Consider the following 14,902-nt stretch of genomic DNA (forward strand, 5'->3'; position numbering starts at 1 on the left):
GACGGTTCAAATCATTCAAAGAAACATTGTTTAATATCCATGTTGTACGCTAGATGGGTCTCTTGTCTAATTTTTTCAACTGAGCAAACAACGTTACTATGCCTTCTGATTTATTAGCTGAATGCAGTTCCTTGGTAAAAAGTTTTTTGTAGTGTTGAAACTGCTTTCATATTCTCAAGTCAACAATATATTGATCACACGAATGTTATGCCTGTCCCTCTTATCCCCTGAAGTTAATGAAGAGAAAAACAAGCAAGTTATAAAAAAAGATGTATTTATTAACTATCCTGGAACATGTCATACATTCAACCTCTAAAGTATTTAACAGCCCAACCTAAAACACACAATCTCGACATATAAAACATAAGATCACTAGAAACAGTCCATACAGCATAATTATATAAGAAAAATATATGAAGAGAAAGAATGGAAAGACTATGACACGTTAAATATGCACCTTTCCAATACAAACATGCAAAAACACACGCTCATTAATTGTTAGTTAGCTGGTATAAACAATTCCTTCCTCAATTGGAAAATAGGAGCATGGCTTTTTCCATATCCAGTCTCACAACCGAACACTCACTGTGTCCTTCCCAATATTAGTACATTTTAGTCTGATATGAGTCAAAGGCAGAGCTCTGTTAGGTTTAAGATATTCATTTACCAGATGCACATGCGCAGAACTTCTGCAACTCACAACTACCAGTAGATAGAGAGACCAACACAAACATTGCAAACAAAAACATGTCTCCCGGTCTCAAGTTCCACAGACTTCTCAGGACTCCAGCTCAACAACAACAGCACTGAGAGTGGAAGCCTGACAGCCAGCCAGTCAGTTTGACACAACATAGTTTCAGGCATGTAATCCCAGTTTCAGCACAATAAGATGAGGGGTTTGTCATGCAGGAGGAGGAAGCCCTCCATGGGCAGGACTAGTCTGGATCCAGAGACAGGGGGGCCACTGACCATCAACACGATGTCAGTACTCTGTCTGGGCTGCAGTGTGAGATCAGCTTCAGTATCTAGTCGAGCGTAGGCACTCTGTGGTTCTTGAACAGTACAGCATTCAGGAAACAAACAGTTGAGGAGTGATGAATACAAGTGCTGCATGTTTCGTTATGTAATTAATGAAAAAAATTGTTGACAGAAAAGAAACTTTACCAGAAGAGCTTCATTCAAGGAGGCATGAAGCTTCGCTTCCTGATTAGCTACTATTGGCTGAAGACATAAGAAACACAGACACAGATCTGTCTGTGTCAATTTGTGATTGACACAGAAATGGATTCGATATTATACCTTTATGATCCCCTCTTAAATCTTTGGCCCTTAGTAAATCAAACACTTAAGAAACCAGACAGGCTTTATATCTGAAAAATTCAAAGTCAACGTGATTTTCAATCCCAAAAGCACGCTAAAGACAGCGAATTAGTACATGAGTTGATCCGTACTTATAGTTTCAAAGTAAGTGCACATGGAGGACCCATTTAATGAAGAATATGAGTGTTACAAGGAGAAAGGATCAAAACAACTTTACATGGCTCTACACCTTCATTAAAAAGTCCTAAAGACCTGGTGTTAAAAGATTCAGTGATGATTCTGACAGAGACTCTTCTCTACGTCCTGGGAGACATGGGCCAGTACCACCTTTCTCTCCAGGACAGACAGGCCGACCACATACTCAGCCTGCCCTAAAACAGCTGGGAAAGAGAAACTCTGTACAAACTTTCAAATGACTGTCAGTCAATCCTGGCAACATTTGAACTCCTCCCAAAAGCATTAGAATTACGTAAATTGTGAGTATTTATTCATTACTCATTGAAAATCTTCTGAGTTCAAAAGTACCCTGTGAAAGATAAATCACACAATGACACAGTGGATCAAGATTCTGATTCTAATGATGTGGGAGATTATTGTTTGGATAATAGCACAGTATGGTCACAGTTTGCATACATTTGACCAGTCTTTCATAAGGAAGCCTGGGTAATGCAAGATTAAAAATAGCTTCACTATTTGTGGCTCTAGTCCTCCATTCAACAGCCCAGGTGACATTATGGGCCTCTGTACACCTCCACCAGTGAGCAAAGGGTGTTATCTTTTCCAAATGTAAAAGTAGCTATTGCAGAACGTTTCGCAATAATCTTGTTTCCACGCTACCTTTTTGAGATGCAGTACAATAGATCTGTACAGCCCCAGTGTGTCCCTGAGTGAAAGAAAGCGTCTCACAGAATACCTCAATTTCTTTAAAAGACTGTAAGGGCCAAACAAGAGGAGTGTGTGCTGACAAGCAAATGACATGACAAATGACATGTTTATTCAATAGATGGCCACTAGAGGGAGCAAATGCCGCAGTGTTTAAAGAAGCCCTGCAAGATGGCACTGTTCCCGTCTGCCATGGCACACAGGTACAGGAAGTCACTTAAGTGACTGTTGACTGTTGATATTTGGCTCAGAGTTTATGAGTTGATCCAAGCCGGTAAACCCTAGATTGACATATTTTCCTCACTACAGCCTCCCAACAGCGTTTGAAAGGGCATGGGGTTTTGCCTCAACAGAATCAGACCGGTCTGGCAACACCTTTAGTTGCCAGAGTGATTACAGAATGTAGTTTCAGATGAGAGGAGTGGAAATCCACGGAGTTGTTTGTTGATTCTGTTGTTCGGCGGAGGGCGAACAGCCCAGACCATGTCCCTCCGCCATCTTGATTGTGATTGGTCGCGTTCCCCATAGCTGTCCCGGGAGGTCAACCAACCAGGGGAAAGCCGCAGCGAAAGTCCACCGCAAGACCTGCACCTTCACAGCGCCCGGCACCTCCGTTACTGCATGATGAAACCAGGCTGGGGGGCCATGCGGGGGGGAGGCCTCCGGGGGAGGGCGGGGGGGTACTGGGACATATATTGTTGGGGGTACCCGGAGTTGACACTGGGAAAAGGCTGGCCCGACCTGGGGGGAACTGGAGGGTAAGGGGTGGAGGGGTATGAGAAGGCCGGAGACTGCAGGGCCGGGCCTGAGGCTGGGGACAGCTGGACGGGAGGGGGAGGGGGGGCCCTCCTGGGCTGGGGGGCCGGGGAGCTGCTGATGGCCTCTGTGTGCAGGGGAGAGGGCCTGGCGGAGACTTCCTGGGGGCGAGGGGCAGGGGACTGAGCCGGGGGCAGACTGTGGCCGTTCAGCACCATCTCCCGCAGCTTGTCTATCTTCACCCTCCTCAGGTGGGCTAGCTTCCTCTTGCTATGGTAGTCGTCTACGAAGGCTTCCATCATGATGTCGCCGTCTAGGAAGGACTCTGCCATGTTCTGTCACAAACATAGAAGAAGAGCTCAGATTGACATTAACAGCAACCTCCAACACCTGAAAATTGTAGCCACATACGTCAATGTGAAATAAGATAGGAGAAATGTCATGCCCCGAGAGAAACTCACACATAGGAAACTCACACATAGGGGCATTGAGTATAACAGGTTACGAAGGATAAAAAGGGTGTCCGTAACCCAAACAAAGCACAGGAAAGGCAGGTACAAAAGCCCAGTCAGACACAGTTTACAGACGGGCAGACGGGAGGCATGAGGTCATGCCGTGACTGGAAGGTGGCAGAACAGCTTACCTCTGTCTCCTCTTCTATTTTGGCCCCTTCTGCCTGCAGCAGGGCCAGCAACATGTCCAGAGAACTGTTCCCAGACTTGTGGTCTGTGGATTAAGAAAGAGTCACCTCACTAATACGATATGTATATGTATATATTCCAAAAGAAAAGGTCCAGACATACATACACATTTATACATATTAAAACATGTCGCAGATTCGTTGTCGCTTGTGGTACTTATTCCTGAGAGCTTACTTGTGGAAATAAATGAGTCGTGTCATAAATCACAAGACAGGTTGTGAGGATTAACAATTTAAAGTGTTCAGTCAGTCTTGTGGGATCCCACACCTAACTGACACCCAGAACAGTCATTGGGCCTTGCCCACACATGCCTACTGACGCTCACAGATTGCCTTCTCATGCACGAAAATAGAGCTAGTGTCTCCAAGGATGCATATCTGTAGGTTTGGTATCTGTTGCTGTGCTTACTGAAAGGCAACACCAGCTGGGGCGGGGATTACACAGAGAACACGACACCATGCAAATAAAGTCTTACGTACGCACACAGGCACACGCACACACACACCTAGAATTGTGACTGTGCATGCGTGTCAAACCTCATGCCAACCGAAACAGCCCTCAATACTGTACTCGGCCTACACTTCACTTCCAACAATTACATTCATGTTCACAACCGTTGAAGGGATTATGAATAAGACTGAGCTCCACATTCCATTAGAGACCTCCAGAGAATGTGTCGTACGGGAGCATGAGAGAAATCGGGGTCAGGCCCGGACAAAGGCCTAGCTTGCCCCCCCCCCCCCTTCCCCCACCCCAGCGCCAGATGAAAGAGGAAAATAAAAAAGCTTAATTTAACCAGCTTTCCCCGGGCATGATGTAAAGCGTTTCCCAGCTGTGTGAGCCAGAGTCACAGTTCACAGGGAATTAGTCCTCCACCAACAAACTGACACTGACAAGTTAGTGCAGTCTCAGGCCGCCCCTCAGAGCCCACCACAGACACGCCACTGAAAGATGCCGGCATACGTCAGTCCACGACTGATCTTTGAGAGATTTGTTAGCCAAAGCCTGGTTGTCAGGAGGGAGGCCAGGTCTCCTTCCGGCCCCAGGCCTGTTAGCTGTGTGGCAGGCAGAACACCTCCCCCTCCCCCATAATGACACAGACTCACAGGAGGTATCTGCACCCCTCCACACAATGGTGCGATTCTCAGGGAGCAAACACACACCCAGCCTGGGCCCTGGGATCATGAGACTGCCATTTAGAAATGGATACAGCCCATCCTCCACACTAGAATCTGAGGGGGAGAGTTAGCCTGCCTTTCTCTCAGTGTCCCCCCCCCCCCCCACCCCACACACCCCTCCCCCGCCTCTTTCTCCCCCTTGTTGTTTTTCCCTCTCGCCATCCCAGCAGCGACAGCACAATGGCCCACTGTGGGCTGCTGTCCTGAGGGGCAGGGAGGGGGCTCCGTGTGCCCTGCCCCCTTGCCACTCTGGCCCCCAGTGCCACCCTACAGGGAGGCTCAAACAATTTCCCTGTTACCATGGAGGTTGTAGGATGAGGGGAAGGGAGGGGAACTGCATGAGTAAGGAAACACAGGGGACAATGCTGAGATCTGCCTCCGAGGACGGGGCGTTTCATCTGGGTCGAGCGGCTGAGTGGTTCTCAGCGGTGTCGTCCTTGCCCAGCTGCACCGCTGCGGCTCACGGCAAACCCACAACTAGGACAGACAGCGCACGATGGGAGAGGCGGGTAACCTACATTTTATTTCACAACCCCCTCCCCGCGCCCCCCTTCATCCTGTCGTAAACAAACGACAAGCTGTCGTATTCGTTGACCGCCCGCTGAGGAATCATACCCACACATAAATGGGGCTTTGGAATGTCACTGCAACGTTCGTCACAGAATGTTCGTTAGGAAAAATGGTCTGGCCATTGTGGTTCGAGGAGAGAATCAGCCATACTCTTGTGACCATTTGGGATGCAAAGTTCAACTTTAGCAGAGTTTAAGTAACCGGGAACAAACAGAAGACTATTGTTGGGAAACTGTTTCCAGTGGGCTGCCTGGCAACCGTTACGTCACACAAGGTCAGACGTGTCACCACTCCATGTCTTAAGGAGTCACAGGGAGTCAGGTGGCTGAGCGGTGAGGGAAGCGGGCTAGTAATCCGAAGGTTGCCAGTTCGATTCCCGGTCATGCCAACTGATGTTGTGTCCTTGGGCAAGGCACTTCACCCTACTTGCCTCGGGGGAATGTCCCTGTACTTACTGTAAGTCGCTCTGGATAAGAGCGTCTGCTAAATGACTAAATGTAAATGTAATGTAAATGTCTTAATCACACACAACAACGTTCTGCAGGATTGTGTCAGAGAAGGGGAACGGGAGCCAATATCTCTCCCCCGCTTTCTCCCCCTCCGTCTCAGATACTGCTGACATGGACTGTGTTTGGAGCAGGAACCTGCTCAAGGTGACTCCAGGGATCGACTGGGGCTGGAGTGAAGCCTAGATAGGCCACTACGACTTAGTGTCACTTCCAGGAACACCAGGTACTGGTTGAACTAGTCCGATCTGTGCAGTGTGTGTGTCATCAAATAGCACAAGAAAACAAAAGGGAAGATAACACGATATTTCAATCCCTTATGACGGTCAATGACACCTTTAAAAGCCCCCCGGGCGCACCTAGTATGACCCCAAATCCAACAACATCTCATGTTGAACAAGCTGAAGCTAGGGTTAGGTGTCGGGCGATCCGGATGGTTACCCAGAGTGGACTTGCGGAGCTGGTAGGCTTCGAAGCCTTCCTGGAGAAGGCAGTAGCGCTTGGTGAGCTTGTTCTTCTGTTCCTCCAGGGTGGGCTGGAGAACCAGGTTCTGCTCTGCCAGGCTGCGATTACTGGTCAGGAGCATCTCTTTCTTCTGCTGTACTTGCTGGATCTGCAACACACAGACGCACACATCACCAATACTGTAGTAATAACTATACATCTTTTCAATTCTTAGCAGATACTTTTATCCATGCCAAAGGTGGGGAGGCGGAGTCAAAGATAAACGAACGAAAGAGAGAATCTGGACACTTTTGGCGACTAATGACGGAGGGCAGGATGACCTCCGTGGACGGAAATAGCTTGGCATGGGAGGAATAAGCATGCGGCCAAGTCCTGTAAATATAACACACAGCTTGGACACAAAATTAATGTTCCATCCAGAACGACAAACTTGTGGGTCTGGTTGGCAGGAGGGTGAAACAAGATGAACAGCCTTAGAGACCAGGGTTTAAATTGGTTTAAACCATTCCACTTCCACCGTTATGACAGGAGGTGACCATCATTCTACTCCCAAGAATCACAATCTCACGTCCAGTGAAAGCGTCAGGAAAAACATGGCCATAAATAGCATCTATAACTGCAGGCCTGTGTTTTCAAACCAACACATAATTGTTGGCTGGAAGAAATGCCTCCTTCTAACTCTCACTGCGAACACGGAAGCCAAACAGAAGCCACAAAAACATTCAAGCAGCCCCACAGTAAAATCGAGCCAGCCAGTTGTTATTAAATGAACAAAGACAATCATAGACAAGTCATTGGTAAACAATATTCTTCACCAATGTCAGCCGCTTCTATTGCATTTCTGCTGCGAACAAAAATCGCTGATATTGTAAGTACCTTATTTAACCAACACTTAACCACAGGACTAGATGGGTGCAAGTTGTTTGCACCCCCTTGGTTCCCTTCTTCCTCTCTCGTTCTAACCACTGGTACAGCTCATGTAGACACAAACACTCTCAAACAAGAGCCATTAAACTGTCTGCAGCCAACAGTCCAGACAAGGTTGATTCACTTCACTAATCACTTCCAATGCAAAATGTTGAGTTAATCAGCAGCATGTGGTGATATAAAACTAGGTCATCTTAGCAGAGATCCTTCTGTAAGGTTTGCACTAAAGGAACTTTTTCTGCCGTTAGCTTGCGTTTCTGCCTTGAAGATGTGCTAATCGGCCTATTCATGCACAGCTGTGCTGGTTGGATTGTGCCAATACCCTCCATGTCTCCCCTGTACTGTTTCACACAGTACGCTCTTTGAATGTATTTAGGGAGAGACAATTATGTTGAGATGAAAGCATATTATGTGTGCTTGATGTAGCCTATATGAACAAATGAAAAGTAAAAAAAAAAACATTTACAGTAAATTACATGTAGCCTACGTTACATTTGCTCTCAGTCAATACCATAATAATGACTTATTCCCTGTTGCTATGTGAGTTTCATGTGTATCCTGATCTGAGAGCCAATGTTTACAGTGAGTAAGCCATTTGTCCATAAGTGACACCCGTTAATTTATAAGCTACAGCAACACTGTGTACATTTTCCAATGTCATGCTACAAATGCACACGGATATGTTGTTCATCAGTTTCACCTTTGTACCTGTACAAATGAGACTTATTCAACAGAGGTGTGTCTCTGCAGTATCACTTTTTAACTGCCAACCAACACAACTCCACCACCAAATTCTTAGGCAATGACTAAGCAACTGTCAATGAGTTACCAAGCAACCGGCCAACCCTGGCCAGGTCTGTGAATTAAGCAACTTCTACCATCGCTTTCACATGGAGGAAAATGAAACAACACTGTATTCCAGATAAACAGGATCCACATAGACGTGGGGTGATGGAAGCGATTTTGCTGATAACCCATGTAAACATTTGCAAATGAGCTTGTATCATTGTATATTTTTTACAAGGTTGGATGTTGGTCTACTATAGATGCAGGGGAATGCTTTCCCATAGCTTTCCCATGCCATGTCTGGGATAAACGAGGCAAGCGTTTATGACAGGTGGTCTAGAAACAGTAGACTTCTAGAAAGGCAAATATTTAATATGCTGCTTCATGGGTTGTTGTCCAGAGAAGATTTAGATGTAGTCATTTAGCAGACGCTCTTATCCAGGGCGACTTACAGTAAGTACAGGGACATTCCCCGAAGCAAGTAGGGTGAAGTGCCTTGCCCAAGGACACAACGTCATTTGCACGTCCGGGAATCGAACTGGCAACCTTCAGATTACTGGCCCGATTCCCTAACCGCTCAGCCACCTGACTCCGAATAAACTTATCGCTTGGAAAATAGAGCTCGTGACCTTCAATTAGAGGCATTGAGTGAATAACGTTACAAAGCCAATGACCATACCTGCACTAGTATGTGTGAGTACTTTGGCGACTTGACGATAAACTCTTGCTGTGTCACTCACCACTATGAGTGCCTGGAATTATATGTCTGTTTAACTACTTGCAAATTGAGTCGTCCACATGCAGCCTATGATGATTTGCTTGGATTTCATGGAAACATCGGATGAAAACGATGTCGAGGTCGCAATTGTCAGTGTTACATACGTTACGTCGACTGCAAAGGTGTTGGCATGTCAATCCCAACAATTCAATCAATAATCAACATCCCCCCCCCCCCTATCTAGATCACGGAAATTATTACAAAGGTGTTCGTGAAGGACAAACTTTAACTAACAGCTAAGGCTACATGTACCAGTAGGCTGATCTAAGACTACTTATGATGTCGACTAAAAATTGAGCGTTGAGAAATATCTGAAAAGAACTGGGAAACGATCCAGGTTTGCTACGTGCTACTTTTGGATAAATTAGGATATGAAAGCATTTACAGCCCATATAGGCACGAACAAACAAAACAAAGGGATTGGCAACATGCGAGAAGTTAAAATGTAACAAACCAAATGATTAGACTTACCTCTTCCATGTCCTGAACAAACCGATTTAGTTTTTCATCATCTTCAAGCAACTCGTTAAGCTGCGCAATCGAGTACGAGTTAAACATGCTCCCAAAACTAGACATCTCTCGCGCTGTTGTGTTCGCTTCTTCCCCTCGCCGAACCCCTTTCGTTTTCCGAAAAAAAGCCCTTCAAGTTTCTGAGGAAGCGAACTCAGCTGACTGTCTGGGCTGGCGTCTCACACCGGAAGCCGTTGTCCAGTCAACGAGGTGGATAGGCCCATATTCATGACATCATACTATCGCAAACTATTGAAAACGTGAAATAATATTATACAACATCCATATTATTTAATTCATCCAATGAAAAGAGCACCACAAAAATAAATACACTGCACAATAAATAATGGTGTATGGTTTAGTGTCATACATTCCTCTATTACAAATATGTATATGCCCGTAAGAGTTCAATTATAAGATACTATTATTGCACTTTCAAAACGTCCTTGCATAAAGAAGTAAATACAGTCATGAAATCAAGTACATGTATCTCAAGCAAAGGCACATTTTGTAGCTTGTTCCTGTACCTTGTTACATTTAGTCTTTTTTTGTTGTTGTTACTACTACATACAGAGGAGTCTTGTGAGACGTACGTTTGAAGTGTAGCCTATGTATACTGTATTTATATATCATTTTATATTTATATATCATTTTTTATATATGCAGGAGGACCTTTCTGTAAACTGTTATATTGTCATCAAACTCCCTCATCCTTTGTTGGTCATTCAGCAATCAGTTTGGACTGGATGTAAAGTGATTATATATGAGTGTAAAGTGCAGATCTAAAATCAAGTTTTTCACTATTACGGTGAACATCCTGTCCAGTGGAGGAAGTACACTGCTTAGTGTATTCCATGCCCCTGAGTAATCAGTCCATGTGAGGTTTCCCCTCTCGGTAACTCTCAGTAGCGTGTGTGACATTCTGATTCGCTGGTGTCGCTAGTTTGTCTACTTAGCTGACCACCACTCTCTGACTTCCTGGGGGGAACCACTGGGGGATTGAGGGGCTCGGCCCCTGTCTCAATGCCCAGGACCTGCCTCTGGACCAGTTTGTAGAAGAGGCCCTGACTGGCCATGAGCTGGCTGTGTGGGCCCTGCTCCACAACACAGCCCCGGTCGATCACTATGATGTTGTCGGCCCGCTCCACTGTGCTGAGGCGATGGGCGATCACCAACACTGTGTGCTGGCGCATGATGCCGTTTAGAGCCTGCTGGACCTGGGGTACAGAGGAGCAGACGTAAACAAAACTAGCTACATTTCAATGGAGGATTATTACTACAGAGTAATAGATTAATCACTCAACAGGTTCAGCATGATTTAGGAACAAAAAAAGGGGGGAACAGGGACAGCCACAACCTGGTGCACGCACTTACAAGGTGTTCGCTCTCTGCATCCAGGGCACTGGTGGCCTCATCCAGGATGAGGACGTTTGGGCTGCGGATGAGGGCTCGTGCAATAGCCACACGCTGCTTCTGGCCCCCGGACAGCTGAGTCCCCTTTTCACCCACACCTGCAGGAAGCATGGAAACCAGCGTAAACGATTAAGTAGAACGATAGCCTGGCGAGCCATCGCTGAACCGCTCTGCTCACTGTCCTTAAAACAATGCCCCTGCATGAGACCCAGCAGCGATGTAAAGCTATGCAAAAACCGTGTGGAGAGGTTATTTACAGTTGATCGTGCTTCCATAAAGACTGCTCAGTGCTCGTGTATAAGTCGGGGATCTTCCGACAGAAGTTAATGATGTGTTTGAGCTGTAACAGCCCAGAGAGCAGCTCTGTGGTCATTCACCTGTGTCATAGCCTTTTGTGAGGCCCGTAATAAACTCATGAGCGTTGGCCTTGGTGGCTGCTTGTACCACCGCCTCCTTTGGGACCCCAGTCAGGCCATAGGTGATGTTCTGCTCAACAGTGCGGGCAAACAGGACCGGTTCCTGACCCACAAGTGCAATCTGCAGTGACACAAAGAACAACTGAACACGTCTGCCCCCTGGTGGTGAACACGGATAAACCGCATCCACTTCATCAATCCCAGCAGACAATAATAAAGGCTTAACATGACACACAACCTGCACAGTAAGAGTGCGTTGACACAGATTCTCTAACCAGACAGGACGGAAATATAAAAAGACTTGCTTGACGACAAAGGGATTGCTCAGAGCACTGACCCGTGAGTGGAGGTGGTTATGCTGATAGGTGTGCACAGGCCTCCCGTCTAGCAGCACCTGGCCTTGCTGAGGGAGGTAGAAGTCCTCCAGCAGGCCCACACAAGAGCTCTTACCACTGCCCGAGGGCCCCACCAACGCTGTCACCTCCCCGGGCCGCAGAGTGAAGGACACTCCCTGGATACACAACAAACAACTCTCATAACCTGTTCATGACCTGTCTCCCCGGCATATGTTTGTCATTTTATGATGTATGAATGCGACATGCACACTAGTTTTGCTTTTGTGGCAACAGCGTACTGTATTAGCTAGAGCGTGAAATGATATCAGATGTGCTCGTTTAGACCAAACGGCCTTTGAATCAGATTACATTCCAGGTCATCTATAATGCATACCTTTAGGATTTCTGTCTCAGGGCGTGTTGGGTAGGCAAACGAGACGTCCTTAAACTCCACCAGGCCTTTGCAGATGTCAGGGGCCTCTGTTCCATCTTGGGGATGTTTGGACTTCCTGTCTAGGTACTCAAACACCTTCTCTGCTGCTCCCACCCCCTGCATGAGGCCTGTGTACACCGACGCTATGCTCTGGAACAAGTCAACAGACCAAAACAACGTTTTGTAAGGCTGTAAAAGATTTTTGCTTAGCTCTTCCACTGTAAAAATCCCATTCATTGAAAGCAAGTCTGTGACAGTTGGATAAACATGCAGGACTTGCCTCCAGACAAGCTCCAAGCTCCAGCTCATAGATGACGAAGGAAATCAGGGTCCCCCCGGTCATCTGACCTGTCACCACCAGGTGACCTCCATAGTACAGGATTGCCAGCTGAAGAGCAAGTTCTGAGATCTGGTCAAAGCGGAAAATATTAATTAAAAGCGCTCCAAAGTATCGTAAAGGACAGTGCAGAGCAAATAAAGTAGTTAAGATCACAGCATAACAATGACAAGACATCCAGGAACGAGATTCTCTGTGCCGTTATTAAGTTTTCCTTCAATCCTCATGTTACTCTAAGAGACTGCGACTACCTGGTACCTACACAGCTGGACCACATGTAGCCAGCGTAAGCCAGAGCTTGCTTCTTGTTGAGCTGGAACATGACCAGGAGCTTGCTGTAGTAGGAGTCCGCCTCCTTTTCCTCGCTGGCGAAGCTTCTGACCGTCCTCATGGAAGAAATGGTCTCCTCCGCCACCTTGTTCGCTTCAGCTAGCGCAGTCTGGACATCTTTGGTCAATCTCTAGGGATCACAAAACGGTCAACTCTTAACATTAAAGTCCTATTAAAGTCTCTTTAGTGTGGCCTGCTAAATACGTCGAGACGTTGGTTCGACAAGCACTGTTTTCAAGCATTGGACCTAACCAATCACTGTTGGGACTGTACCTTGTAATATTCCCCATAGACCTTGGAGATGACAGCGATGAAGGGGAAGCCCATGATGGTGACGAGGGTCATCTTCCAGGACATGCCGAACATGAAGATGAAGTACCCCACGGCCTTGACCACATTCCTCAGGAACACGTTGATGTTGTTGGAGATGAGGTCACTGACCTGGGTCGTGTCAGAGGTCAGGCGGGAAGTGATGTCGCCTGTGGGAACAGAGCAGCTGTCTCACTGTGGGACGTGTGAGGGTGAGAATGGAGGGAATGGGGGGGGGGGGAGCATTGTGACATCACCTGTGTGGTTGGCATCGAAAAACCCGATCTCCTGACCCATCAACGATCTGAAGAGAAGGTTCCGGAGGCGAAGGTTTATTCTAGCGAAAACGAGGGTGAAGGCTCCACCCCTTACTCCCATAGCAAGTGAGCTGAGGTGAACAAGAGAGGAAAGTATCAAAGTGTGTGAAGCCGTAACACACTAATGATCCGATGGGATTTTCATCATGAATGATATTTGGTGAAGACAAAATACGGGCATTTACCTGCATAATGCCAGCACTGCCAGGATGCCTAAGGGCTTGGAGAAGTATTCCATGCTTTTGTGGACCACTATGCCATCTATAGCCTGTCCAGTGTAGAAGGGTATAAACGCCTCACCTAGATGGGGAACATTACACACTGACCTTTGACTACAAGTTGGATAAGTAGATACATTGGACACTAATTTGTAGAATGTTAAGGGATACACATGTGTCATATGTCATAAACCACTAGATCAAAGGCAATTCAAGTCTTAAACAACTTACAACACATCACTTCAAAGTCACAACTGTACAATCATCTTGAACTCGGTGACACGTGCTACCTAGAGGGTCACTCACACACAGCGGAGATGAGAAGAAACAGGAAGGCTACACAAAGCAGCCCAGTGTCCTTGCTGCAGTACGACAACAATCGTCCCAGTGTGGCTCCCGAGTCAGATATGTCCTTGCTTTCTTTCTTGCTCCCCCTCTTCGTCTTCCCCCCGCTCCCTTCGCCCCGCTCTTCAACGCCCTCTGCCCCACGCTCCTCAGCCCTCTCCACCAGCCTCTCCGTCTCCTCGCAACCCCCTCCTCCATTGCCCACGGCGCTGTGCTCCTTCCCCAGCAAACGCCAGAGCAGCACAGTCGACAGAGCGGACACACAGGTCCAGGAGAAGAGGCAGAGGAACCAGGGCTTGTGTGTTAGACTTCCCTTTTCTGTGAGCATCAGCAGCTTGGCCAGGGCATAGTTGAGGATGATTAGACAAACGAGGATGGTAATGGTGGTCAGGAAGGACACCCTCCCAGGCCCATCCTCTCTGTTCCACAGTACCCCTATCGAAGCTCCCAGGAGAAGACAGGCTCTGACCAGCACAGTCCCCCATAAGTCTAGGACTGAGCTGAACATGTCAAAATTCCGGGCATCTTCTGAAAATATTGCCAAGTGTGGTCCATGTGCGTATAATACAGTAGTGATGAGAATGTCAGCAAAGACGTAAAGTAAGGTACAGCTCACTGCTACTTTTATCTTCATTTTATTTAGAGATCAGGATATTTGCACAAGAAGCTTTTGTATACAACGCAGAGTAGATACATTTAGCAGTTACATTTACAGTAAACTATTTCCCCCTAAATATCTACTTCGCTGCATTTCATTCAACCTACGCAGTTGCTCCTTTAAATGTGTCCTGTGCAATCACCTTACCATTCTTTAGTCAATAGCTAGCGTTCGTACCATGTCGACATTGGTACTGGGTTTGGTTAGTTTAACTGATTTTTCTACCTGACCTTACTGTACAGGTAGCATAAACTACACTTATTACAATGGATTTCCTACATCGACAGGAAGCGTTGGCCAAGCCCCTCCCACAAGCCGAATTAAAACTGTGGTCTGTTCACGAACATCATGCAAGTTGCAGTTTACTCAAAAATGCATATTCCATAGCTTGGTCACTCTTTGGAACGGACCG

At 46.8% G+C, this 14,902-nt stretch overlaps 2 protein-coding genes across 2 annotated transcripts; both read right to left on the minus strand.

Moving 5' to 3' along the window:
- Positions 1–257: 257 nt before the first annotated feature.
- On the minus strand, positions 258–9,534 carry vps37ba (VPS37B subunit of ESCRT-I a). Its single transcript, XM_067231092.1, has 4 exons — positions 9,341–9,534; positions 6,355–6,526; positions 3,602–3,684; positions 258–3,293 (listed from the first exon to the last, which is right to left on the minus strand). Exons 1-4 carry the CDS (start codon positions 9,443–9,445, stop codon positions 2,817–2,819), a joined length of 837 nt encoding a protein of 278 aa, XP_067087193.1. The 5' UTR covers positions 9,446–9,534; the 3' UTR covers positions 258–2,816.
- A 207-nt stretch (positions 9,535–9,741) lies between these two features.
- abcb9 (ATP-binding cassette, sub-family B (MDR/TAP), member 9) lies at positions 9,742–14,897 on the minus strand. The gene is made up of 11 exons (XM_067231442.1): positions 13,794–14,897; positions 13,455–13,569; positions 13,210–13,340; positions 12,917–13,122; positions 12,576–12,773; positions 12,257–12,385; positions 11,938–12,126; positions 11,546–11,719; positions 11,170–11,329; positions 10,754–10,890; positions 9,742–10,596 (listed from the first exon to the last, which is right to left on the minus strand). The coding sequence occupies exons 1-11, from the start codon at positions 14,464–14,466 to the stop codon at positions 10,282–10,284; spliced, it is 2,427 nt and encodes an 808-aa protein (XP_067087543.1). The 5' UTR covers positions 14,467–14,897; the 3' UTR covers positions 9,742–10,281.
- Positions 14,898–14,902: the final 5 nt, after the last annotated feature.

Source organism: Osmerus mordax, chromosome 28 (genome assembly GCF_038355195.1).
Source record: "Osmerus mordax isolate fOsmMor3 chromosome 28, fOsmMor3.pri, whole genome shotgun sequence".
In the NCBI taxonomy this organism is placed as follows: Eukaryota; Metazoa; Chordata; class Actinopteri; order Osmeriformes; family Osmeridae; genus Osmerus; species Osmerus mordax.

Coding starts and splice junctions, on each gene's coding strand:
- abcb9 (XM_067231442.1), bottom strand. CDS start 14,466: ATGAAGATAAAAGTAGCAGTGAGCTGTACCTTACTTTACGTCTTTGCT. Junction 13,123..13,209: donor TTTCGATGCCAACCACACAG/GTGATGTCACAA, acceptor CTGTTCCCACAG/GCGACATCACTTCCCGCCTG. Junction 11,720..11,937: donor CTGAGACAGAAATCCTAAAG/GTATGCATTATA, acceptor TTGTGTATCCAG/GGAGTGTCCTTCACTCTGCG.
- vps37ba (XM_067231092.1), bottom strand. CDS start 9,445: ATGTCTAGTTTTGGGAGCATGTTTAACTCGTACTCGATTGCGCAGCTT. Junction 6,527..9,340: donor TTGTTCAGGACATGGAAGAG/GTAAGTCTAATC, acceptor TGTGTGTTGCAG/ATCCAGCAAGTACAGCAGAA. Junction 3,294..3,601: donor AAATAGAAGAGGAGACAGAG/GTAAGCTGTTCT, acceptor TGTTTGTGACAG/AACATGGCAGAGTCCTTCCT.